A 25855-nucleotide genomic window follows, 5' to 3' on the forward strand; every position below is an offset into this window, starting at 1 on the left:
TCATCATCACATTATTAGCACAGCAGAAGTCCCTTCTGAGTCTTTTGTCAGGTTTTTTCTGAATGAGAACAGGTAATTCAGAGCGTTACTGTAATGTAAACCACTGTGTAGTTCAGCTTTACTGTATTGCCCTGTTAGCAGAACAAACTGTGTCTACAGTAATGCAGGTGTTTTATCAATCCCATTCATATTGACATGCTTTTTGCTTTTACTTTATAGAATCCACACACTGGTGGCAGAGGAAAGATATTTAGTGTTGAACAGGAGTCTGCCATTGTAGATATGGCAAAGAATGCAATCAGACTGCGTGAAATCCAGGCAGCAGTAATCGCAGATCAGGGAGCATTTAGAAATATAAACAGTGTGAGTTTGGCAACTATAGATCGAGTCCTCAGACAAAACCACGTCAGAATGAAGCAACTGTACAGAGTTCCATTTCAAAGAAACTCATGACATCATGAAGGACGCACGATTTGTTATGATACCTTGTTACCATAGTTACATGCGACTGGAATAATTTGCTTTATGAATTTGCTCTTTTTCTTAGAGAATAATGGAGCTTGGAGCTGAAGGGGCACATCACAAATTCATTTTTGTGGACGAAGCCGGCTTCAACCTCTGTAAAGTGAGGAGACGCGGGAGGAACATCACTGGGCAGAGGGCCACCGTCAGACGGGTGCCAGTATCACCATGTGTGCCGCCATCTCCAATGATGGGGCCCTTTACCAAACACCAATATACACTACAGAACGCCTCATCACATTTCCTGATGCATTGAAAGAAATATTGATTCCACCCGAAGAGAGAGGGCTGTTGAGGCCAATGAATGATGGTTGCCTGGCAATAGGTGCAGAGGACTGCCAGGGATGGATACGCCACGCGAGGAGGTATTTCCCTCGGTGCTTTGCAAAGGAAAAAAATTCAATGCGATGTTGATGAGAACCTGTGGCCTAATCGTCAAGAATGAATGGACTAAATGTGAAAGATAAAATATATATATATATATTTTAAAGGTATTTCTACCCATATGTTTCCTTTGGTGGCTTTTTTCCCCCCAGTATCCATTTGAGTTTGTAATGTGTGTCTATCTATCCATTGTGTAATGACTGAAAGAGTAAATTACCACAAGTTGTGGTGTTTGATGGAAATATATGTGAGTGTTCGAGCATTTTGCTAACAAAATGAGTCATTTTGGCCATTGAGCTTCAGTTTTATCCTGTGTGTTAACTGTTTTGAAAATGTGATGTCAGAGTGGGCAAATGTGTTTAAGCAATCGAGGAAAAACTAATGTGTCTATGAAGATTCTCAGTCATCCAGGTCATAGTTATCCAACGAAGGTTAAATGAAGGGCAACTGGACTTGGTTGAAGCTTCAACCAAGTCCAGTTGCCCTTCATTTAACCTTCGTTGGAAAAACTAATGTATTTCTACTGTAAGATAACCACTAATGACAGACAGAGAGAGGGATTTGCAGTGGTTTGCATAAAATAAAATCACAGCTCAACTTACTCAAAACATGTACGAGGTATAAAACAATTAAAATAACTATTCATTCTAACTGCTATGCTGATGTATATAAATAAAAGTCGTGTGCCTCTGGCTGTATGTGCGTCAGATGAGTGTAGAAGGGTGTGTGTTGTTGTTCAGAAGAGTCTCTGGCCCAGAGGGGAGTGATCATATATTTTTATTGCAGTGCTTTGTAGTTCGTGCAGAGGACGTGAAGTGTGATCCATACTAACTTATCTCCACCACCAGCTCTCCTCTGTAACTGTAGAAGTACAACGTGTCCCTCTGAAATGTAAACACACCAGTATCTATGTACTTGAGTAAATATTCTCAGGTACATTCCACAGATGCACGCTTGTGTAGCTGAAAAGTGAACTCAGAGTTGAGAAATGCAGCTCTCAGATCCATCCAGGTGTTGATGCGGTGTGTGTCCAAGGTGTGGTGTTGACAAGGTAACGGGAACAAGTTGGGCGTGGCGCGTGTGTATTAATGCCTGCGGCGGTGTATTTGTGCAGATTAGCGGTGGGGAAAGTGTGTGATGGATCATGATGTGTGAGTGCGTCTGGGCTTCAAGGCGTGGCTGGCTGCTGCGTCCTAACCTCAGCCTCAGGATACAGTTTACTGAGCGTTCGACGAGAACAAACTTTCAGGGGTGTTTAACCTTGGCAACACCCGGTGTGTCCAAACACAATGAATTCGCAGAGTAACGGATTCAGTAGCGGTTGAACAATCACGAGGAAAGTTAAAGCAGTCTGGTTCTAGCCTGTTATTCTTTTTAGTCACTGATATGTTGTGTTTATTCAACAAGTCCTCCATCCTAAACACCACACATATGAGTGTTAACTACGTTACGTAAGTCACGTGACGTTAAACACATGGTTAGAGTTGTGAAACAGTCGCAGTTTAGTTAGCTTAAGGCAACAAAACTACTTGGTTGGATTTAGGAAAAGATCTGGGTTTGTGTTAAAGTAAACTAAGAATACAGAAACACTACAGAAGTTGAAACTAACTCAGCCCTTACTTGGTTTTACGTGGGACTGAAATGTCGTTCTCCTGAGCGAAAGTCTGGGTTTGACTCATCCTGCCTCCTTATGGCCCAATAATACTCCTGCGTAGAGGCTACGCCGTAGCCGTCGGTGTCTCTGTCATTCTGCAATTACACCCCCAAACGCTAGTCGGCAGTAGCGCTACAGCGTCCACTGTGTTGACTTTTGCCGGGCGAGCAGACTAACTTCCAGTTTAGGCGTCCGCTAACGTGTAAAACTGTAAACGTGCGGCTGGTGTAGCCTTTTCAAATGTTACCAACCAAATGGATCACATTCTGATTTGGGTTGTGGCGCTCAAATATATCGATCCACCGTGTTACAGCCGCTGGTTTGGCGGCTAGTAAAAGTTGCTACAAAGCACGGGGCACTTCCTGACGGCTCGGAGGCATTGCGAGGCTACCCAGTCGACCAATCACAGAGCTTATGGTCCGCGTCGACTCGACGTACAACAGGCGTAGGCGACGGCGTAGGCCAAGGGGCTACACCGTCGCCTACGATTCAATTCGACGCAGAAGTATAAATTACACTTTAATTGCACTTTACTCTGACTTTCTGCCTGAGTCTCTTATTTAATCAAGATGAAGCCAACTGAGACATAATCTCTTTTTCAAGAGGGTCAAGAAAGGCAGGAAACAGCATTTAAAAGTTACGCTATGACAATACAATACATTAAAACATCTTCAGGGACACCTGTAAACACACATTTAAAGAGTCCAGCCTACGGGATACATCTCGTCCTTAAGGAGCTCTGCAACCAGGGACTCGAAGTGGTGCCACCACTAACTGCAGAATCTTGTGTAAGGAGTTTCATGTTGAAGGTGCAAATTGTGGAAAAGCTGTTTATCCAACACGTCTCAGCCCCAAACTCGTCACATATAGACGCTTCGTCAAGACCCCTTGGCGTTGCCCTGAGTACCCTTTAGCGTAAGTTTTGGACACGCAGGGCTCCGTGGTCAAGTTAGCAAGAACAATATGCAACGTCTGGTTAGACTTTCAAAATAAAACTAGCAAAGCAATTTGGTTGGGTTTAGTTAAAGGTCACGCTTTGGGTCAAAATAACTACAAAACAAGTTGCGTACGTTACTTACGTAAGTTAAGCAAGTTACGTAACTTAAATAAAAACATTCAATGTTGACTTTTTGTTTCTCCTGGGTGAAAGTCCTGTTTCTGGCTCACCGTCCACCTCAACCAGCTCCTTACTCTGACTTCTCTTTTAAATACTCCCCAGCTACCTTTAGCGTTCAAACTGACGCCAACTACAGTGATGGTGGATCTGGCATTTGTAATAAAGCACAACAGAATCTAGCTTTTTCTAGCAGAGATGATGCTTCATGCATGTAATTTTTTGCAGCACTGTCTGTATGTTCGTATAACATCAGCAGGCTCATTCTCTTCTCATAGCAGCCCTTTAGTTTGGCTCCCAGCGATTCAAGCTGTGTATTTCAGCCCTTTACGACAACGTTATAACACCAAACAAAGATTAATTAAGCTCCATAGTGTTTAAGAATATGTCAGCATGTTTTATTGGTGCCACTCAGCCTAAATCTATAACTATATTCAGCGGCACCCAGACATCAGGCCAAATCAGATGCTGAATTTTAATCTTTTCCATTTGTGGAACAGAGCCTTTATTCACTGGCATGATTAGATTTCTGTCTTGTGAAACGTCTCTGTGTTATAAAAATGTAAATATGGTGGAAAAGAGTCCCAGTAAAAGTCCAGAACAACGCCCCAGACTGTCCCGACACACACACACCTAAACACACTGACTGACACACTGCAGCCTCATATCCTCTGAGTGTGTGTGTGCTCTGTGAATCACATGTGAGTAAGTGTGTCCCAGTATGTGCAGCGTGTACAGACCTGCAGCAGGAGAGGAGTTAAAAGCCGACGCTTTGAGGAGCTGCATGAAGTTTTTTTTTTAGTTGGAGCTCTGAGGAAGATTTCAGGATTCACAGAACATGAAGAGGAGCAGCAGCTGCTGGATTTCCCTCTGCGGGGTTTTGGCTGCAGTTTGTGCCGTGCAGGCGACCTACACTCTCTACAGTAAGTTCCTCCACTTGTTTTTATCTCTGCATCTTTAAACGCTCGTCTGCTGTCACCTTTACACCTTGTGCTTCACACCCAACAGGATAACTTAGGATAAGTTTGTCACCTGAGCTTGTTTCAGACAAATCAGTTCTCCAGAGAACAGCTTTTTGTCTGCCTTTGATTAAAAGGAGTGTTTATACGGTGTCAGGTCTCACACAATCCCTTAATTATACACCTTAACCTCTTTCATAAACTTATTATATCATGATTAAAGTGAAGGTATGTTACAGGGGAAACTATAGTTAACCCCGAATATTGTTTATTCACCTCAAATATCCTTCATTGTGTTGATTAAGAGGTTTGACTGAGCTTTAAAGGGAGTGTTTGATGTCTTCATGTCTTAGTTGTTTAGACTTAGAAGCACTTTGCGCATGAAACATTCAACACATTATTAAACTGTTAACGTTTGGTACGGTGTGTTTCTGCCAAAATCTGTATTTTTCATAATAATTTTCCAAATTTTTACCATTTGGAAAATCTCAAAATCAAGTGAACTCACGAGAGAGAGTGCATGTTTTCCTTGTTTTCACCTTTAAGTAAAAACAACAAGTGAAGGTGGACTTTTTGGACAGTGTAAAAAGAAGCTGACAGTGAGTAAAGACAACAGAAGGTGCACACACTGCAGGTAAAGATCTGTTTCTCCCGTCGTCTGAACACTATTTACAAGTTGAAAATCCACCTGTAGAGACTTGAAAATACTGTAACATCTGCTTTTATATTGTCAGAGTTATACTGTTACTCAGTTCTGCAGATTGAAATTTAGATTGATTTGAAACGTCGGCCCTTTAACATAAGATAAGAGTAGATGAGATAAATCTTTAACAAAAAGGACGGGAAATTTAGCAGCACGGAGAAACGAACCGGAGAGTTTAAAAAGAAAGCAGATACAGATAAGAAGAAAAAAATACACGAGGACAAATAAATGAATGAAAGTTAGAAAGGTGCTTACAGGATGTTTCTACAGTTTGACCAACACGTTGAAGTAATGATGATGATGATGATGATGATGATGATGATGATGAGGGGTACAGTGTTTTTTAAATCATTCATTTATTCATTCATCTTTACAACAACATTTAAAGAAAGACGGCTCAGTATGGAAGCTCATTTCTGCCCGGGAAAGAAAAAAAACAACACAGTAGATTATAAGTCAGAAATATGAGATATGAGACAAAGTCAAAGGTCAAAATTATAATGTTTTAAGTCAAAACTTTGAAATTCTGAGTCCAAATTATGTTTTGAGATCAACATTATGGGATTGCAATTCATAGTGAGTAAGTATGTTTATTAATGTAGCACCTTTTCACCATTAAATTAAGACAAATTAAAATTTCACAAAGGCAAGTCTAAACAGGAGCTCTTTTTTTTATTTTTTCTTCAGTTAGGATCAGTTTCGTTCTTAGTGGAAATATGCTTTCATACACAGACAAAGACAAAGGGTGAGGCTGCCCTTCCCTCCCCTCACCTGTGGGTGAGGCCCTCACCTGAGCTGTCAGACGGGGTCAGGGTCAGGGAAGTTATTAGTTATAATATGTTGAGGAGAATTCAGCCCACTACGCTGACGGATGAGTGACGTTACAGAGACTGAAGACAATTAAATCAAGAAGACTCAACGAGTTAGGGGCGTTATTAGTTTACTTGTGCACAGGTAAGTCTTACTTCTAAGGTTTAGAAGCTCAAATAATACAACTCATCAAACCTGACCCAAGAACGTTTATCTAAGGAAACAACACGTGTTCACCTGCAAAGGTGTCATTTACACTGGGGACGCAGGGGACATCTTCTTGGAATGGCTGATTTTGTCCCCACCACATTTTGAAAGCACTTGCTAAAAGTTTTCTGAAATTAGCTTACAACAAGAAATGTTTAATAACAAATAAACATTCTCTGAGAAATATTTACTTGCACAATAGGAAAACATGCAAATGCAATGTAGAAGACACTGTATTATTATTATTATTATTATTATTATTGGTACTCACAAATGTAACTTATAATCCTGCTGTTCTTATGTCACATATAGTAGTTTAAAGAGTTTTTTATGCAGGAATATTGCTGTTTAAACTCCAAATATGTGGTTGATTTCTCAAGACAGAGCTGATTTAAAAAAATTGCTATGACGTTTTCGGAGATGTGAGGTTCCGCCCGCTAACGGGTCCGGCCAACATCAAGTCCTCTGCTGTTCCAATCGCTGAATGACGGACTGCGTGCTCGAGTTAGTACTCCGGAGCCAAACTTGCCAAGTCCGAGCTTTAAAGTAAAGAAGTCCTTGGCGAACTCAGTATTGAGAAACAGCCTAAGAGTTTCATCACACCCCCAATCTGAGCCCTTAAATGTCCCCACCACTTTTCAACACAAAGTGACGCCCTTGTTCACCTGCATGTCACTCTGAAGCTACTTGTATATGATGATTTGGATAAAATAATTATCTCAGGATATTTAACAAAAGATTGAAAATGGTAGCAAAAGTTATGTTTTTAGATTTATAAAGAAAAAAACGGCATCATGCCTCATCTCATGGGGTAGAAAGCTCTGGAAAAAGCTAGTAAGAAGACCTTTAGATAAGTGGATTTCTTTAAAACTACTCCAAATAAAGAAATATTCCATGTTTATTCTTTTATACATGCTGTGAAAGAGCAAATGTTTATCACATTTCTTTGCATAAAAGTCAGTAAAATCTTGCAGAGTGATGTTATATGTTTATGTTAGGCCCTTTTTAGGTTTGGGGATCAACATTTTCCATGTGAGATTGTGATGTAAGAAACAGAGTTTGTGGATTTGTTATGTGTGTTTTGAGTTCCCTCCGGGGTAAAAGAAACACCACAGTTGTGAAACTGTATGGAGGCTTTTTTTATTAGCACCTACTGTATGTTTAGAGAGGAATCCTCTCAGACAGACACATGTCGGAAAATACCTGAGCTCATCGCTGCCGGCGGCGTTCAGGTGAAGATTAACTCACAGAGTGAGCCATCGTGCACTCTGAACCGCAATGACAGAGCTGTTAATAGTCTGCTGTCGCTCCACGAATCTCTGAATCAGAGCTGAGTGATCTGAGGCGAAGCTCGACGCACCTTAAAGTCACCTCCCCCTCTGAACGCTTACATTAGTCTGTGTGCAGAAATAAATCACTGTCGCTGTCAGACAAGTTGTCTAAATCCTTTCCTTCCTTTAAAAGTCCTGTGTGTTTCATTATATCAGGATAAAAACATGTTAAAGAAGGATAAGGCTGGTGTTATTCACATGTTCACACATTAAAATACTAAAACCCAGACAGACTGAATCTGGTAGAAGGTGGCTTTTGAGCTTTTTTGATTAAGCTTCCATTATTTATTCTAAGCTATAAGGTAACTTTGGGTAATTATTAAACATACTATTCTCTAAATTCAAATTAGATTGTTGGTATGGAATAACAAATAAAGTTTAATTAAACATTCCCAGCTAAAGTCCGTCCCACCAAGAGTTTTCTTTTATGTTAATTCTGACTGAAAACGACGAAATTTGCAGCAGAATTTACCCAACACGTCTTCATACCTGAGCAACAGAATACATCGTTTGTTAGTGGCTCCTGAACAACATTTATGTCTATTGAAAAGTACCAGCAACTTGAAACTGACGCTTGTTTGGGGGAACTCTTTGTGCCTCCAGTCTTTGTGCTAAGCTAGGCTAAACTTAATACAGCTGACCCTGGAGCTTTGTCAGAGTATAAGGCAAACACGTCCTCCAACCTAAACGACAAAATAGGTTGGTTATCCCTGCCTCCCTGAAACACAGATGTGAGCGCTTCCCGTCAGGCGACCGGAACTTAACTAGACTAGACTCGAACGCCGGTCTCCTGAGTGAATGTTGACCCATCCTACCTCCCCATCCTGCCTATTTATAATACATTATCCAACTTCCTTCTTTGCTACCTTTTCAGTTTTTGCCACCGATCATTCGCTCGCATGGCTTCTCTTACTACGCAGACGATACCCAACATTACCTATCCTTCCCGCCAGAAGACCCCACCGTCTTGGCGCGGATCAGGGACTGTCTCTCTGACATATCTGCATGGATGAAAGCTCGTCACCTTTAACTAAAGCTCTGAACTCTTGGTCACTACAGCCAAGCAATCTATCCACCATAACATCAAACTACACATTGACTCCGCAACCATCACTCTTTAGGATGGCTTTAGGATAAAACATTCTGCCAAATGAGTAAATGTAAATGTACCGTACTGTACACAATAAATGTAAATATTGGTCATGATAACGTGCTGCAGGATCTATATAGTCATTTTTCTGGTGAGGACTGTCCCTATTATTGGAATCAGGGATTTTCTTGCAGAGGAAAAGTAAATCTGTGAATTCAACAACTGGTGAACTGACACAGAAATTTGTGCCACTGATCAGTAGCTAACTATCTTAAGTTTGGACACGAGAAAATCTAGCAATCATATTAGTTTTATGACTATACTCTGCTGCAGTATAACTGCTTCCCAAAACAGATGAGACATGGTTTGCAGTCAGTAATTTGTACAAATATATCTTTTGAATTATTGTCCAGTTGGCAACCAAGCTAGTTAGCTTGCAACTGTTGCTGGCAGCTAACTTGGTAAACCACTTTGACTGACTAGCACCAACCTTATACCAACTAATGGTTGGCTTATGAGCCACAGCGGCTCGCCAACTACCCCTGCATGTATTCACTACATCACCTAATCTGTTGTTAGCCTCCACCAGACTGGCTCTGCAGAGGATGATTCAGGCTGGATCCTGATTCTCATTTTCACTACCTGTCATTACACCACTTTATACCACTAAATACTGTTTGAGGGTATGAAATTCCCATCTTTGCTAACTGCAGTAACAAGCAGCAGCCTGTTTATACTCAGAATCTGAAATAGAAACGCAGCTTTAATGCAGCCGGTGTGTCAGTGCTGGAAAAAGGTCTTATCAGATCTGGCCGCAGACAGACATCCGTGTTGTTTCCTCATACGAGGCGTTGGCTGCTTCGGGTGGGACTCTGTGGCTCATGATATTTGTTTTCAGGGCTTCAGGCTGGGAGGTGCAGCTCTCTCTGGGATTTAAGAACAAACCACAGAACATACAGGCACTTCACTCTCTGTAAACATTTCTAATGCTCTCACAGGTCAGGTTAAAGCTCAATGGGCTGTGAAGAACTCAGATTTTGTCTCCATGGACAGTTTGTTTAACACTTAGAACAACCATTGGTCAGATTTCCATCAGATTTACTACAGATATTCCTGCTCCCCAGAGAGTGAAGACTTTAATGGCCTCCTGACATTTTCAACATCAGTGCGAAATTTCTTGTACACAATATCAAAATTTAATGGACAGTTTACCGATTTCATTCCTGTTCCCCGGAGAATGAACCCTTGAGATATGGTAAGACTCTGAGAATAGATAAATCATCAGTCTGCTGTCTGTGAAGACCCTCAGTCATCCATAGGTGTCCAAGGTCAGTCCACTCACCTGTTCAGACCCGAATCTGCAGGCAGGTCCAGGCAGGAACATAAAAATGTCAATAACTGCTGTCTGCTGAGAGATAGAGACATCCCAGTCAAGCCGAGTCACCACTGGGGGACCGACAATGCCTGAAATTGTCAGAAAATGTTACGTACTAATGTTCGAGGAGGACTTTAGTATAAAACCATGAAATCTCCTTAAAATTCAGGAGCAGATTTTGGGAAGCAGAGTAAAATTCTTTGGATTCCATATTATGATGATATGGCGATCTCATGACCTAATGCTAAATAACTTTTAGTAAGTAACCTAATCCCCCAAGAAAAACTAAAACTCAGCTTGTGTTACATACTCAGCTTGGAGGAGAGGAGGCAGACGCCTTCTATGTAGGCCGCTTGGCCGCAGAAATTTACGTTTTATATGTATGTATTGTTTAAACACCAACAACATTACTAGCATTTTACCATTGTACAACTATATAACCATATTATTTAGCTAAAAGCAAAGGCATACATTTTATTTTGGACACGTTGCTACCAATATCCAGCTACTACTGAATTTTCCCTATTCAAACAGCAGACAGCAAGAAGGAAATATTCCACAAAATCTGAAATGACAAAAACAGAAATGCATTCATAAGATAATAATTACATTTATAATAATGAGATGAGATAATAAGATTTTATTCTGAAAACAACCTAAATGGCAACTTTAAACAAGTCAATGGCTGTTTTAAACCATAAAAATAAGTTTAAAAAACAAGGCCTTTTGAAACTAGATTATAAAATAAGGGACAGAACTCAGTTACTGCCAGAGTAAATTATGTTAAAAAAATGAATATACCATTGACTTTCACCCCCCATCTCCTCCTGCAGCGACGGTGCGTTGCGACTGCAATGGGAGATCTCGGTACTGCCTTCGGGACGCCCAGGGCCTGTACTGCATCGACTGTCAGGGAAACACCGAGGGCCGCCACTGTGAGCGCTGCAAGGACGGCTTCTACCTGGAGGGGGCGGGACTGAGCTGCACACCCTGCCTCTGCAACCCCACAGGTGAGACACAACAACGTATACCTTTCCTTAAAGGTTCAGTGTGTAATATTTAGGAGGATATATTGACCAAAATGCAATATAATATCCTTAACTATGTTCTCAGTGGTGTATACTTACATAAACTGTCATGTTTTTATTACCTTAGAATGAGTCATTTCTATCTACATACACCGTGGGTCCTCTTACATGGACGTCACCATGTTTCTACAGTAGCCCAAACAGACAAACTGCTCTACAGAGCACGTTTCATCTCTACGTTGAAAACGTACAAAGAAGAAGGAAGAAGTAGCAGCAGTAGTAGTAGTCGTCCTCAGAGGAGCACTTGAATGCACCGTGAGCTGTTGGTTGCAATTCACAACCCTTACCACTAGATGACACTAAAACTTGCACTCTGAACCTTTAAGACACTCCCAATGTTTTAAAAAGGAGAAAGTTTTATAACTAAATGTTGGACGTATCTACGCGTTGTTTTCCTCCAGGTTCTGTCAGTGCAACGTGTGACAGCAGGGGGCGCTGTAGCTGCAAAGAAGGTGTCACCGGAGAAAAATGCGACCGCTGCCCGGACGGACCGATCGGACCGGATGGCTGCTCGCAAAGGTGAAGAAACACAGAATCCTTAAAATAATCTCACATCAGCGTCTCTTTAATTACTGCACTTAAACCGATTTCAGAACTAGTATTTTAAAGCACTCAAATATTTAATAGTTTTTATAAAACTGCCCCTCGTTCTGTTTTTCAGACGTCAGCCCAGACAGGATTCGGGCAGTTCGCCGTGTTTCTGTTACGGCCACAGCAGCAGGTGTTCTCCACAATCCGATTACTCCATCTACAAGATCACCTCCACCTTCGCCGACGGTAACCTTTCGCCTCTCGCCTTCACAATAGAAGAACAATCCGACCTCCCGAACAATCTCAGTAGTTAACAGTGGATTGTGGGTTTAATTTCAGGTCCGGACGGTTGGAGGACGGCGACAGCGCAGGGCGTCACACCCGACGACGTTCACTTTCGCTGGTCACCAAAACATCAGGACCTGGAGGTGATCTCCAAAAACAGCCTGCCGGTTTACCTGTACGCCCCAGGTGAGAACAAACCCCGCCTCCTTTACCTTCCCTCTATCATCTACTCCTTCATCTGCTTGTCCTCTTTTCCTTTTCTTTCCCTTCCTTTCCTGTCGTTTCTTTTGTCTCCTGTTGTCCACATCTCCTTCTTTCCTTTCCCTTTCCTCCTCATCCCCTCTCAATGTCTCCTTTTCCTCTCCTCATATCTCCTTCTTTCCTTTCCCTGTCTTTCCTTTCTTCTCCTCTTGTTTCCTCATCTCATCCTTCCCTGACCAGGTGTCTCTTTCCCCCTCCCTCAGCTCCTTACCTGGGGAATCAGTTGCTGAGTTATGGTCAGAACTTTTCCTTCTCGTTGCGTCTGGACCGCGGCGTTCGACACCCGTCCACCACTGATGTGATCCTGGAAGGTGGCGGTCTAAGAGTCAGCGCCTCGCTCGGTGACCTGCGATCCATCGTCCCCTGTGGACAAAAGATCAGCTACAGTTTCAGGTCAGAAAATCAACCAGCAGAGACTTAAAACTTTGTCCATCAAAGTCTATGTTTATGCATAGAGTCTCTGCTGATGGGATACACCCCATCCACCCACCTGGTACTCCAAACTGGTTAAAGTAAACATCTTGTACGTTTAGGGCACATACAAAACTGAAATTTGATAAAAAAATAAATCTGAGCAAACACAAATACAAAATTAAAAATTAAAATAATAACACCCTGCGACCCTGTATGCAGGATAAGCGGTTGACGATGGATGGATGGAATAATAACATTGGGACCCATCCATCCATCCATCGTCAACCGCTTCTCCTGCGTACAGGGTCACGGGGGGCTGGAGCCAATCCCAGCTTACATTGGGCGAAAGGTGGGGTACAACCTGGACAGGTCACCAGTCCATCGCAGGGCCACACAGAGACAAACAACCAGTCACATTCACATTCACACCTAAGGACAATTTTAGAGACACCAATTCCCCTAGCTTTGGATGGTGGGAGGAAGCCGGAGCACCCGGAGAGAACCCACGCGGACATGGGGTCCGTTTTCTGAAATTTACAAGATGCACAGCGAACAAGAACAAAAATAGAGGAGCTTTAATTGTAGTTGATAAAGATTCCAGTCTGATATCTCATCAGTTCTTCCACAGGCTTTCACAGTGAATAGTTCAGCATCTCTGGGATGGACTGGTACAAAACTGTAGCGGCAGCTAAATGTCTCAGCCGATGTTAAGCGTGAAATCATATCTTCTGTCTGAACAGACTGGATGAGCAGCTCGGCAGCAAATGGAGGCCTCAGCTCTCTTCCCTCCAGTTCCAGACGCTCCTCCAGAACCTCACCGCCATCAAGATCCGGGCAACGTTCGGCGAAAATGGTGAGCTTCCTTTTACTTCCATTTTATTTTTTACACCTGCCTTCTTTCTTCTCCAGTTGTTTTCCTCTCTGTCTTACTGTAGGCCTGCTTCCTTTAATTCTTTCAGAGAACTCGTAACGCTCTTTTTTTTTGAGTTCATGATCCTTCGGCTGCTTCTTTTTTACACATTATCAGAGTTTGCTGCTGAATATTTGGAGGATGATTTTGATCTTTCTTGATTTGAACTGGTTTGCCTTTTTCAGGACGTGGTTACCTCAATAATGTGCAGCTGGTGTCGGGGCGACGTGGAGAAGGCGTCCCGGCCCCCTGGGTCCAGACCTGCAACTGCCCGCCGGGATACGATGGTGAGTTCTGCGAGCGATGCTCCGCTGGTTTCAGACACAGGATCCCTGCAGACGGAGCCTTCAGCCCCTGCGAACCCTGCAACTGCAGAGGAGGCAGCTGCGACCCGCAGACGGGAGACTGTTACTCTGCTGACGAGACGCCCGGAGAGCAGAGCTGCTCTGAGGGGTTTTACCGAGACCCCTGGCAGCCTCATACCTGTGTGAAGTGTCCCTGTGCGGACGGAGTGTCCTGCTCGCTGGCTGCCGGTTCGCTGGAGCCCCGATGTGACCGCTGTCCAACTGGAACCACAGGTAGGTGATGGGATAACTGTCTGACTGTTCTGGCTGATTGAAATCAAGAATGTCTCTGTTTGTTAGGTCATCACTTCCCCAGTTTGTATGTATTGTTGTAACATTTACATGCCAGTAGTTTATTCTGGTAGATAAATCTTCAAAAACCCACAGGGTTGTTTAAAAACATGTTAAATAGCTGAACCCTGGAGCACTGCTACCTTGGGCATTGCTCTTTCTTGGATTGTACATCTTGCTGTCGGAGGAAGTTTAACATCAAGGCCAACTGGACTTGGTTGAAGATACTTGAAAACATTTCAAATCTCATCCAAGAAGCTTCTTCAGTTCTGACTGACAAGGAGTCCCAGCTTTTTAACCTCTGTGGGGTCGTCATCAAGGTGATGGATACCTCTTGGTTCGTTAGTGCTCCTGGCTGTTGAAATGACTGCCGCTGTGGTTGTTGGAGTCAAGTAAAGTCTGTTGGCATTGAGGCCAAATGTAAGCGTTTGTTCAGTCTCCTGGGAAGAGATGAAAGGACAGCATTGTGGTGGGGGGTAATTGGTGTTGCAGACCTCCTCCCAGGTTGAGGAATGGGTTCTCTACTTTACCTGGTAGCTGCAAAGCTGTGCCAACAAAAAGTTTCATGGCTCAGTGTGTTTGTCTGACTTGGATCGTCACTGTTAAAACAGCCCATGTACGAGGTTCACCTGCCAAACACCAACGCAGCGTCTCTGATGGCTGAATAGTTTTTTTTGATTGGTATGGTTACATCTCTCATGTGCAACGGGGTGTCACAGGGTTTTGACGTCATCTTTGGGCTTTGGCGGGCTTCACTGTCCGATCTCTGGCTTACCCCCTTGGTTGGAAGTAACATTTCTTCTTGCGTCCATATATGATCAATTGATATGAAATCAATGTATACAAATGCACATGAAATGTAATGATAATAATACACAAAAACAGTTTCTAAGGCCATTGTGTCCAAATAAATATTTTATTATTTATTGTCTGTTAAGAGGATTCCCATCAGCTCCATTGGTACACACAAATATATATTCATGGGCAATATCTACACATGAACAGTTACTAAAGCAAAAAATATCTTTAGCAGTAAAGTAGTGTTGTAGTACTTGAGACCGGTCTTGGTCTTAAGACCACTTTTTGATGGTCTTGGTCTTGTCTCAGTCTCGGACATTGAGGATTGGATTTTATTTCAAGACCAGTCAGGAACTTTGGGAATATCAATAAATTGCTTTTGCATTGTCTTATTTGTTAACATCCTAACTTTGATTGGAAGTAAAACTTATTGCTTCAAATGCAACCAACAACCCTAATTAACAACTGTCACCCCTCCCTGCGATGCTTACGTTGATTTCAGCTCTTAGTGTTTGTATGTGGGTGTTGAAACGGGAATGTGGATCTTTCAGATCACAGAAGTACCTATGATCTCGTTCCACATTTTATTGCGTGCCATGCAATGCAGGGAAATGGTCTCGTCCTCCCTTGGTCTTGGTCTCGACTGCTCTCAGCCCCTAAAAGTCTTGGTCTCGATAAACTCTGGTCTTGGTCTTGACTTGGTCTCGGTTTGGGCGGTCTTGACTACAACAGTAAAGGCTCTCTTGGGTTCCTCTCATGTTCCAATCTGAGGAACCTCTATACAGATTATAAATGCTATCTTTTAAGTAATTTGTTTGTTGTCATGGAAGACGTAATTGGGTCTAGTAATCAAAGAGTATTCATTTGTAAATTATGCTCACATTATTGATATCAAAGTCTCAACAGTACGGTAATATCTGCTTGTATCTCCCCTCAGGCCTTCGCTGCGACATCTGTCAGGAGGGTTTTTATGGTTCTCCTGCAGGGGGCGCCGGCGTGCAGCGACCCTGCAGGCCCTGCCAATGTAACGGCCACATTGACGTCAACGTGGCGGGAAGTTGCGATCGCAGCAGCGGCGAGTGTCTGAGGTGTCTGAACAACACGAAGGGCCGGAGCTGTGAGGCCTGTGTGCGAGGTTTCTACCACAGCCGAGCCACCGACGCCTGCAAACGTAAGGATCACGTCTCAGTCAGGATCTCCTGGTGCTGTTTTCTAATTAATAGCAATCCATTTATCTACTAATGATTATCAAGTGAAAATGTGTTCAGATGTTTTTTCTGCTTTATATTGTAAATGAGAAAATGTCATCATTGTGTCTGTGCTTTAAAAACATCACTTAGATACTGGGAACTAAAAATCATGAGTTTAGAGAACAGTTAGCCAAACTACTGTGAAGGGTGAACTTTTAAAAATGAACAAAAATATGGCTTGATCGTATTTTTAATAAATAATAAAAAATAAAATAAAAATAATAATAATAATAATAAAAAAGTTCTAGTTTGAACACTGGAGGCGCCGCCATTCTGAACATTACTTGATGGATTAGTAGTCTGTAAAGACATTTACGTCAGTTCAACAAACATGGCGTATTTGGTTTAGAAAAAAAAAAGTTTTTAACATTTCACAGACAAGAAAATCAAAATAAATCAAAATAAAAGCATTTTATTCTAGCAGTTTGACATCCTCAAATTTAAATCGCTGGCTCCAAACCTGCTTTCATCATTTTATTGTCAATCTCCCACAGAATGGCAGCTTTATTTAAGATTTAAAAAGACAAAAAAGATAAGCAATGTTCAATATTTAGGATGAATTTGGTTCATTTTGAGCAGTTGGAATACATTGATTACTACGGCCTTACATGTCGAAGGTCACCCCGTCGATACCTCGATATCGATCATCTTCACAACGACCCCACTGAGATTTTCCCACCAGGCAGTCAGACAGAAGAAGTCTCTCGGATGAGGGACGAAACGTCTTCAAGTATCTTCAACTAAGCTGCTGATTTTAACCTTCTGAGAAAGTCGCCCCAACATTTTCCTACGACCACTGTAATAACTTTTGTATGAAATGTACGTGACCTGTGAAACCTGAGCCCTCAGCCTGATGTTGAGCTGAACTCTGTGAAGATGAAGCTTGTTAACAGTTGTTTCCGCTCTTGTTTTACGGACCAGCGTGTAACTGTGACGTTCAGGGCTCACAGTCTGCACAGTGCGATGATTCGGGTCGCTGTCGGTGCAGACCGGGCTTCGAGGGCCTGAGGTGCCAACGCTCCAACTGTCCCGCCTGTTTCGCCCCCATCAAGTCAAAGGTACAGCTGAGAAAACTCTGCTTCATGTTCTGTTTATTTGGATAAAGACACTTTGTAACTAGATCTGGTTTTTGTGGTGAACTCCCAAGATTAAACACTAACAACAACAATTAAATGTAGACGTGCACAACAAATGTAACGTGTTTATTTTATTTTATTTGAAGGATCATTTGGTTTATTACAACATAAGTGAAATGTTGCACTGTAAATGGACAGCATAAAGGGTTTTAATCCAAAGCGCTTTACAGTTTGCGTCTCACTGATGGCAGCAGTTGGAGACAGTTTGTAAATTAGTTTCTTGCACTTTCAGATGGAAGCTTACGGTGCCAAGCTGAAGGAGCTGGAGACCCTGTTCTCAGACATGGATGGAGGTTTGAAACCAGCCAACAGTGCTGAGATTGAGGCTTCTCTGAGAGCCATAGAGGAGCTGGTGAACAACCTGCAGGACGAAACCGAGCAGCTCTCAGGTAGGACAGTGCTTCATTTACAGCATCAAGGATTCATTCTTTATCACTCACCGGAGTCAGGAGACGTGAACTGGGGTGTAATGAGGCTGAGGCACCCAAAACATGCATCTTTTTAAGCCATTAAATTTTCCTAATGCAGCAGTAATATTTAAAATGATAAATGAGACTGACATCAGACAAAGGTCAGCGATCTCCTGAGAGCTGAACTTGTTGTATTGACTTTTTATTTATGGAGAGAAGCTGTGTGTTTTCCCATTTAACAGTCAGGGTTTTCTAGCACCATCTAGTGGACATCTAGTGGAAGGGCAGGGTGAAAACAAAAAACTGCTTCTCCAGGGACAGAAATTGTCTTCTGGAGAAGTTGTGGAGAACGTTTCACATCTGATAAGAGGAAGTTACATGTGTGTGACGTCACACCTCCCGTGTCCAATAGGACTGGAGAGGAGCCTGCAGGGTCGTCTGGCGTCCATCAGCAGGAGTCAACTGGAGGACGGACAGGACATCCAAAACATCGCCGAGTCAGCGGAGAACATCAAACAACAACAGCAGACGTACAAGACGAAGGTGGAGGAGGTTCAGACCCTGATAGAGGAGATGAAACGCAAACTGGACAAGGCCAGGACTGACCTCGGATCAGCTGTAAGACTTGACACACATATAAACATAAATAAATTAACTGGAGTGTAGACTGATGGGATGCAGTCGTAGCACGAACAGGAAATTTAAAGGAGTATAAACTGTACACCGCAGGTTTTAAATACGTTAAACACTTTTTTCTGCATCATACCATCAGTGCAGCACTTGAGTACTTAGTTACTTTCCACCTCTGGTATTATACTGCTAAAGAAGATGATGAAATCACAAGGTTTAAATACAAAACTGATGATTTTAAAATATTATACATAGATTCAAGTATGTTAACTTCACTGAAAAGTCACTAAACCTACCAGATATCTTCTACGTCCCTACAGAGATATCAGAGAAACATTAAATATGATATCAGGGGCCGGCAGAGAGACTCCACACAGCTTATGATGTAAAATTAGCTCCACCTTTTGTCACCTTCACGTCTTGTTCGTGATTTCTGATCGAGTCGACGGGATCTTTATTTAATTTCAAGTCTGATTTTGACGGAAATTAAAAAAGTAAGAAGGAAGGTGAAGGGAGGCAGTTGCTGGTGATGACTGAGTTTCAGATGATCTAGATGAGGATTTACTTTTCTCTTTCAGGAGTTTCCTCTTGGAGATTCTCCACAGGGTCCAGACTTCCTGTCTTCTTTGGTGCAGACCGCCACCAGTCTGGCCGACAAGTGAGTCCATCATGTTCATCTTATGGCGTTACTGACAAATTCATAAGAGGTCACTTACACCACGTTAGATGTTTGTGTGTCTTCACCATCGTCTCTATTTCCTCTCCGTCCGTCCTGCAGACACCAGACGACAGCAGATTCTGTGGACCGAACCGCCACGGACGCTCTGAGGGACTCGGAGGCGAGTCTGGCTCTGGTCCGAACTCTCATGAACAAAGAGAACAGAGTCAAGGAGCTGATCGGAGATCTGAAAACCATGTGAGTCGCCTCAGTCAGTCTGAGCTCCTCTCGTAAACACACAAATAAGATTCCTCACTTTAACAGCAGTGGAAGAAGTCCTCAGAGAGTAAACGTAGTAGTACCACAGTGTAGAAATACTAAAAGACAAAAGTTTTAGCATTAAAATATACTTAAAGTAACAAAAGTACTCATAACGGCACATTTCAGTGCGTGATCATAAATCTGTGTTGATACTCCAATAAACTAACGGCTTCCGTGCGGTTTCAGGTATGATCAGACCTCGGCCCGGGTGAAGGGGTTTGAGAACCAGGCGACCCGGCTGAGCACTGAGGCCAGAGGCGAGAGCAAAATGGCGGACAGCATGCTGAAAGACATCGCCAACATGGAGCGAGACATCCCATCATCCCTGAAGGTAACTGGTCAAAACGTTGAGTTCACCTTTAGAACCCCCGACCTTCGGAAACACGAGTACGTTGTTATTCTTTAAGTCTCCAACCTCCTGGTTTCTTCCCACCATGCTCAGGATGAGGTGAGCGCCATGGTTTCCAGAGTGGGCGATCTGCAGAAGACGGTGGACGAGGACATCTCAGGCTACCTGGCGCTGCAGGGCGGTGTGCAGCAAGACATGGCCGCCACCCAGGACCTGATGGCCAAGGGCAAGGCCGCCCAGCAGGTACTGAAGGATTAAGGAAGTCCAAAATTCACACATGAAGCGGGCAGTACTAGATGTTAAAGATGTTTCTTAGGGGGCTTAATAAAGGTAAGACAGGTGTTGTTCAAGGACCTTCCAGATCTGGTTCTGTCTCTCGTGGATCTGTCCTGGTCAGGGAGACGACAGAAAGATAAGGGAAAGACAGCAGCTGAGGCGTCAGCAGATATCTGTGTTCTCTGGGAATCTTAGATTCAAGTGTGACATAGGGAACGCATTGGAGTCTGAACATCAGACAGATCTGTTGTTCAGGTTAAGGCCAGTTAAAGATGAAGGGAAGAGGCACTAGGGCAAAGACAGAAACAAAAATGGGACCGAAAGATGTTATCCTTCAGATTTGTTTGGCCATTGCATGTGTTGGATGCTGGCACAGCAGAGTCTCATTAAACCTTACTGTAAGTCTTCATCAGTCTCCGAAACTCTTCATCACACCTGAACTTGGCTCACAATATTTCTTCACCACTATCCATGTAAACTACCCTAAAACAAAAGGTACAAAGATGCAAAAGTGTGCAAATTATGCCACATTACGAAAACGAGACAAATCCACTTCACTCTGCAGCTCAGTAGCAGCAGCTAGTCAGTTTGGAAACATGCAGATGCATATCGCTGTGACGGTTCATGCTCTAAGAGGCAGCAGCTGTCCAACCACAAGATGAACATGAAAAAACCCGGAAAAGCAGCAAACTGAATCATAAAAAACGCAGGAAGAATGAGAAGCATCTCATTCATAGTCATACAGAAGTAAAAACACATCTGGTAAAACTGTGGAACTTGTGAAAGCGTTAAGAGCTTCATCAGGGGGGTTGCATGTTGATCTCCGTGTGGTTCCTCTCTGCAGGATTACGACAAGCTGGTGGACAGAGTCAACATCGCCAAGGACATCACAGAGAGCGCTCTGCAACGCATCAACAGCAACAGCAACGAGCTGGACAACACCCTGAACACCCTGAAAGGTAGACCGACCGACCGACCGACCGACCGACCGAAGAAGCAGTGCCTTTGTTTCCTCTATAAACAGACTGTGACTCCTTGTCTTCCTCCGCAGGGTTCGACCAGCAGATCGACGGCAGCAGAGCTCTGGCCGACGCCGCCATCAAGCGTCTTCCCGGCATCAACGCCACCATCCAGCAGGCTATCGGCAACAACGCTGAGACGCTGTCCGTCCTGGGAGACGTGTCTGATGGTTACAGCAGCGCACTGGAAAGCATCAACCAGCTGGAGACTCTGGTCAACAGTCTGGAGGTAACAACCAATCATCAGCGCTCTCAGAGTCATCTGTGTGTCCAACAACGCCAACGCTGTCTATGATGAGTGACACAACTGCAGTTTATTACTTTAATATAGCTGCTGTTTTTGTCACACTGGCCTGCAGCTGATGTTTAATACTCAAGTCGAAGTTCAGAAAAACGTTTTAGGACTTCTCGTCCATGCTGGCTTTGAACAGTTCGGCATGAAAGTTCATTCTTGACAAAACAATCCCAACTCAAAGTCCACCTATTAGCCTTGTCCAGAGCTTTTAACCAGCTTGAGTTGAGACACCGGTTGTTTTCCGAGTCAAACAACAAGTCAACACTGAATGTTATTTAAGTTTGTAGGCCACGCAAGCAACGTAACTTAACTTGGGTGTCTTGTCTTTATTCTTCAGGGAACGTTTGAATCTTTGCCGCCTTATGCCGATCTGGCGAATCAAGCCACCAAACTGAACAAAGACGTGACGGATCTGAAGACGAAGGCGGTCGGCACGGCTGGAGACCTGGCCTCCGAGCTGGACACCGCCAGGACGCTGGAGGCCGACGCTGCGCAGGTAAACCGTCCACACAGAGAGAGACAACCTGTCAGGGATAAGAGTCAAGAACCGCAGGACAAAAAGTCAGTAATGTCAATGTCTCCTCTGCAGGCTGCCGATGGAGCGGCTGCAGCTTTCAACAACGCCAAAAAGACCAGAGACGCTGTGGGAGAAACGCTCCGGAACATCAACAGTATGCTGGCTAACCTGAGTGAGTACAGCTTCACGGTTTAACATCAAGCTGCGGTGCTTTCTCACAGTCAGGGGGTCTGAGAGCGAAATATGTCGGAATAACCGGAATAAACATTCCTCTATAAACACAACATCAGACCCAGACACAGACCGGGACGTCACCCGCTGGTTTGTGGACTACAGCTTTTAGCTTTAGTTTATGCGAGAGGGTGGAGCTGGGGAGGGACACGCATTGCTACGCCTGACGGGTTTTGGTAGAGTTAATCACCTTAACCCTAAAGCCTCCCCTGCTTCCTGGTCTCTGTTCCTCTAAACGGGACCATAATTTACTAAATGAACATCATGCTGTGTTGAGAAGACGTGAAACTAGCCCGGGTCTCTCACACCAAAGGCATAGTCGTCACCACCTTCACTTTTCAGAATAAAGAAAACTTCATGTTATTCTGACTTGGGAACTTTAACACAATATTTAAATGTCCCCGTGCAGCCCTGTAGATGCACCAAGTACATGGACATTAAGTCTTAAGTAGCCTGATACAAACAAACAGTGTGCCTCCTCTTTAATCAGCTGGATTGATTGTATCAGTGTTAATATTAGATATCATATTGGTGTCTGTGGTGGAGGCTTCTGCTGTTCCACTTTACTGATTGAGATGTAACGTCTAATGTCTGTGGAAACTTTTATGGTGTGAAAGAGCAACACAGGGTCTCCATGTTTTTGTAAACGAAACGTCACAGTTTTAGGTTTGGGCACCAAAACTCCTTGATTAGGAAAAGGGGGTTAAAACAACTAAATTACTTACACGAGTTAAGTAAAAAACATGAAATGCTGACTTTTTGTTTCGCACGGGAAACGAACACCAGCCTCGTGGTTGAAAGTCCGGTTTCTGGGCCACGATCCACCCCAATCACCTCCTTACTCGGACTGTTTTATTATTATACACCTGCTACGACTTGGGAGCGAAAACAGGTTGGACCTCCAGATCCTAGAGTAGAACATAAAGATCGCCTGAACATTACGACTAAATATCACTGTACACAACTATAAAAATGGTTCATTTCATAGTGCTCATTACTTAACAGTAAAATAACTGTAAATGAGGCAGAGTTAGCTCAACAGACTCATTTTCAAAATGACATAAAACAACTTATTGCAGTCCACAATTGAAAACATATATACAGAATAATAGACAGGTACAATAAGTTACAAACAACATAAAGACAAAGCATAACAAAGACAATCTGCAAACAAGCAACACATCTCAGTAAGGCAAGTTTATTTGTACCGCAACAACAACAAGGTATTCAAAGTGCTTTACATAAAAGTTTTAAAAGTTAAATAGAAAATAAAAAGGCAGGATTTGCTTCTCTTATCTGCATCGATAACAGATTCCGTTGTTTAGAGATCGCGGAGTGACTGAAAGCTTCTTCGAGTGGTTCCAATAATTGTTTTCCCAACTCAGAAGTCTTTGGGTATTTAAAACTTGACAGCTGTGAAAACTATCAGGTTTCTGATCTAAAACTTTGACGGTACCTTTAGAGTTTCGAGTGGCTTCATTGTGGATTTTCTAGTCCGTGCCCAGCTTGTCAAACAATTCCTCTTGTATTGGAATTCAGATACATAAAGTGAAATTCACGGACTTTAAAGCTGGTGTTAAGTGTTTTTAAGTGAGCCCCATGTGGCGTGTTTTAAAGAGCTCTTTCTTACCCTCTGCGTCTTTCGTTCTCCTTCTCCTCAGACCGGCCCGGCGCTGTGGATGAAAAGCATCTGAAGCAGCTGGAGGACTCTCTGGCCAACGCTCAGAGAGACGTGGAAGGAAGTCTGAGGCCTCGGTTCAGGGACATGGAGGAGCTGGAGGCCGCCCAGCGCCGCCGGCTGACGGCCATCAACCTGGACATCGACACCATCCTGGGGGACATCGCCAACCTGGAGGACATCCTGAGAGCCATCCCCAGCGGCTGCTACAACAGCCCGCCCATCGAGGAGCCCTGAGGGCCGCCAGGAGACGTCAGGTCTCACAGAGTCCTGATCTGCCATTTAAACAAGAATCTACCTTCTCTTATAAAACAACGGGTGGTGCAGTGACAGTGTTTTTGAGTGACTGGTACTAAATAATAATTCAGAACAAATGTGTATTCACAGCTCAAAGCTTTATTTAAAGCATCCTCCTAGAAGAGCGTTGATAACGTGCTAAACATGAAAGGGAGGGCGGACTATACAAATCAGAGTTAGAACTATTCTAAAAGTGAGTTTAAGGAATTTAGTCTTCGGCCAGTGTTTTACATTCTGCTGTATTATCAGGTACCAATAAATCCTGCTGGTACTCTAAGAATTTTTTTTTATTGATTTTAACTTTTAAGGAACAAAGAAAACTTTAAAGAGAAATCTGTCCTCACTGCTTCATAAAGTCGTTGTTGTGAGAGACAGATTTACAACCGAGGGCTCCAAAAAGATCCTACATTTCCCATAATGCACTTGGTTAGTGTCTGTAAACAGCCACAATTTCTCTTTCTTTTCCTCTTGAAGTTACGAGGTTGGTGTTGTTCGATGAACTCATCACGTTCACTGGGTCAGTTCACCCAAAAACTCACTGTGATGCTCGTGCTGCGTTCACGCCACGCAGGAGCCACTGTAAATATCAGTATCTGTCTCAAAAATACTGTCCACGGTCAAAAAACAAGCAATGGCCCTGAACGCAACATGTTTTACAGTAAATACAGATTAAACTGCTGCGGATCAACACGTTTCATTTCTGATAATAACGGTGTGTTTGATGTATGAGTGTGTCAATGTAAAAGTGTTTTATTTATAACTGTAAATGTTTTTGAATTCAGTGTTTTTATTTGTTCTGTCAACTCATTCATGCGACGGATCAGCAGAGATATTTATATGTTTTGTTACTGCTTTTAAATAAAACCTGCTGCACTTTTTCTCCTGATTTTCAACATGTTTTAGTTTCATTATTCATGTATGTGTCTGACATTTCTACGTGCAGCACTGGTGACGTTATGGAAGCCAAAACAAATGGAGGAAAAGTTAGGAACTATGGAATAAAAATAAAAATGTTAAGAGCATCTCTATTTTATAATAATGAGATAACGAGGTTAAATATACCAATTCTTGATTTTCAACTGATCATTTACTGAATGTCAAAACGCACTCCTGTCTGAAATGTTGAGTACAAAGTGACTTAAATTAAAGACAGCACATCTAAAATAAGGACATGTGGTCATATTACTACAGAATAAACTTTATTGTGGTATTGGAATGACAAGAGTTAACTTGTAGAGTCCCGGGACATGCGGGGGAAGGATGAAGTCCACTTCTGAAAAAGTCAAAAGGTCAGGAAGGTGGAGCTGCCTGCCTGTCAATCATCACACCGACACCGTGTGGTGCTGTCGCGTTCAGAGTCACTGGAAATCGTGACATGACATAAATATCTCTTCTATGAAACTGGCAGATTGTGACTAACGTACCCAAATTGAAGTCTACACACACAGAACAGACTCAGTGTTACATATTCTACTAACTGAGATCTGATAAACGTCATCACGCCAAATCTTTGAGTGTTAGATTCACCTCCGATCAAATGTTTCTCTGGATCTACAGATGAGTTAATATTTTTAACCAAAGACATTTTTATCTAGGCAGCAGGGGTCCGAGTTGCTTCATGTAACCAGACTTAAATTAAAAATTAAAAATCTGTTGCCGCAAAACACGTAGCATAAATCTCCTGTTGAAATACATTAATTAAAGATTTGTCAAATTC

General features: G+C 42.9%; 1 protein-coding gene across 1 annotated transcript; it reads left to right on the top strand.

Annotated features, from left to right (window-relative positions):
* The first annotated feature begins 4386 nt into the window (after positions 1-4386).
* Positions 4387-25031, top strand: lamc2 (laminin, gamma 2). The gene is made up of 21 exons (XM_038719079.1): positions 4387-4597; positions 10983-11159; positions 11639-11756; positions 11899-12014; positions 12108-12239; positions 12518-12707; positions 13469-13581; positions 13824-14216; positions 16009-16242; positions 17243-17379; positions 17690-17846; positions 18280-18485; positions 19076-19155; positions 19276-19413; positions 19663-19807; positions 19919-20068; positions 20946-21060; positions 21153-21349; positions 21753-21911; positions 22005-22104; positions 23825-25031. The coding sequence occupies exons 1-21, from the start codon at positions 4513-4515 to the stop codon at positions 24076-24078; spliced, it is 3396 nt and encodes a 1131-aa protein (XP_038575007.1). The 5' UTR covers positions 4387-4512; the 3' UTR covers positions 24079-25031.
* Positions 25032-25855: the final 824 nt, after the last annotated feature.

This window comes from Micropterus salmoides, unplaced genomic scaffold, assembly GCF_014851395.1.
Source record: "Micropterus salmoides isolate LMB-PRFRI ecotype aquatic unplaced genomic scaffold, ASM1485139v1 Ms_hic_scaffold_14, whole genome shotgun sequence".
NCBI classification, from domain to species: domain Eukaryota; kingdom Metazoa; phylum Chordata; class Actinopteri; order Centrarchiformes; family Centrarchidae; genus Micropterus; species Micropterus salmoides.

Excerpts from the sequence above, each read along its gene's own strand:
- lamc2 (XM_038719079.1), top strand. The coding sequence starts at position 4,513 with ATGAAGAGGAGCAGCAGCTGCTGGATTTCCCTCTGCGGGGTTTTGGCT. Across the intron at positions 17,380-17,689 it reads TCGCCCCCATCAAGTCAAAG|ATGGAAGCTTACGGTGCCAA; the intron begins GTACAGCTGAGA and ends TTGCACTTTCAG. Across the intron at positions 22,105-23,824 it reads CAGTATGCTGGCTAACCTGA|ACCGGCCCGGCGCTGTGGAT; the intron begins GTGAGTACAGCT and ends CCTTCTCCTCAG.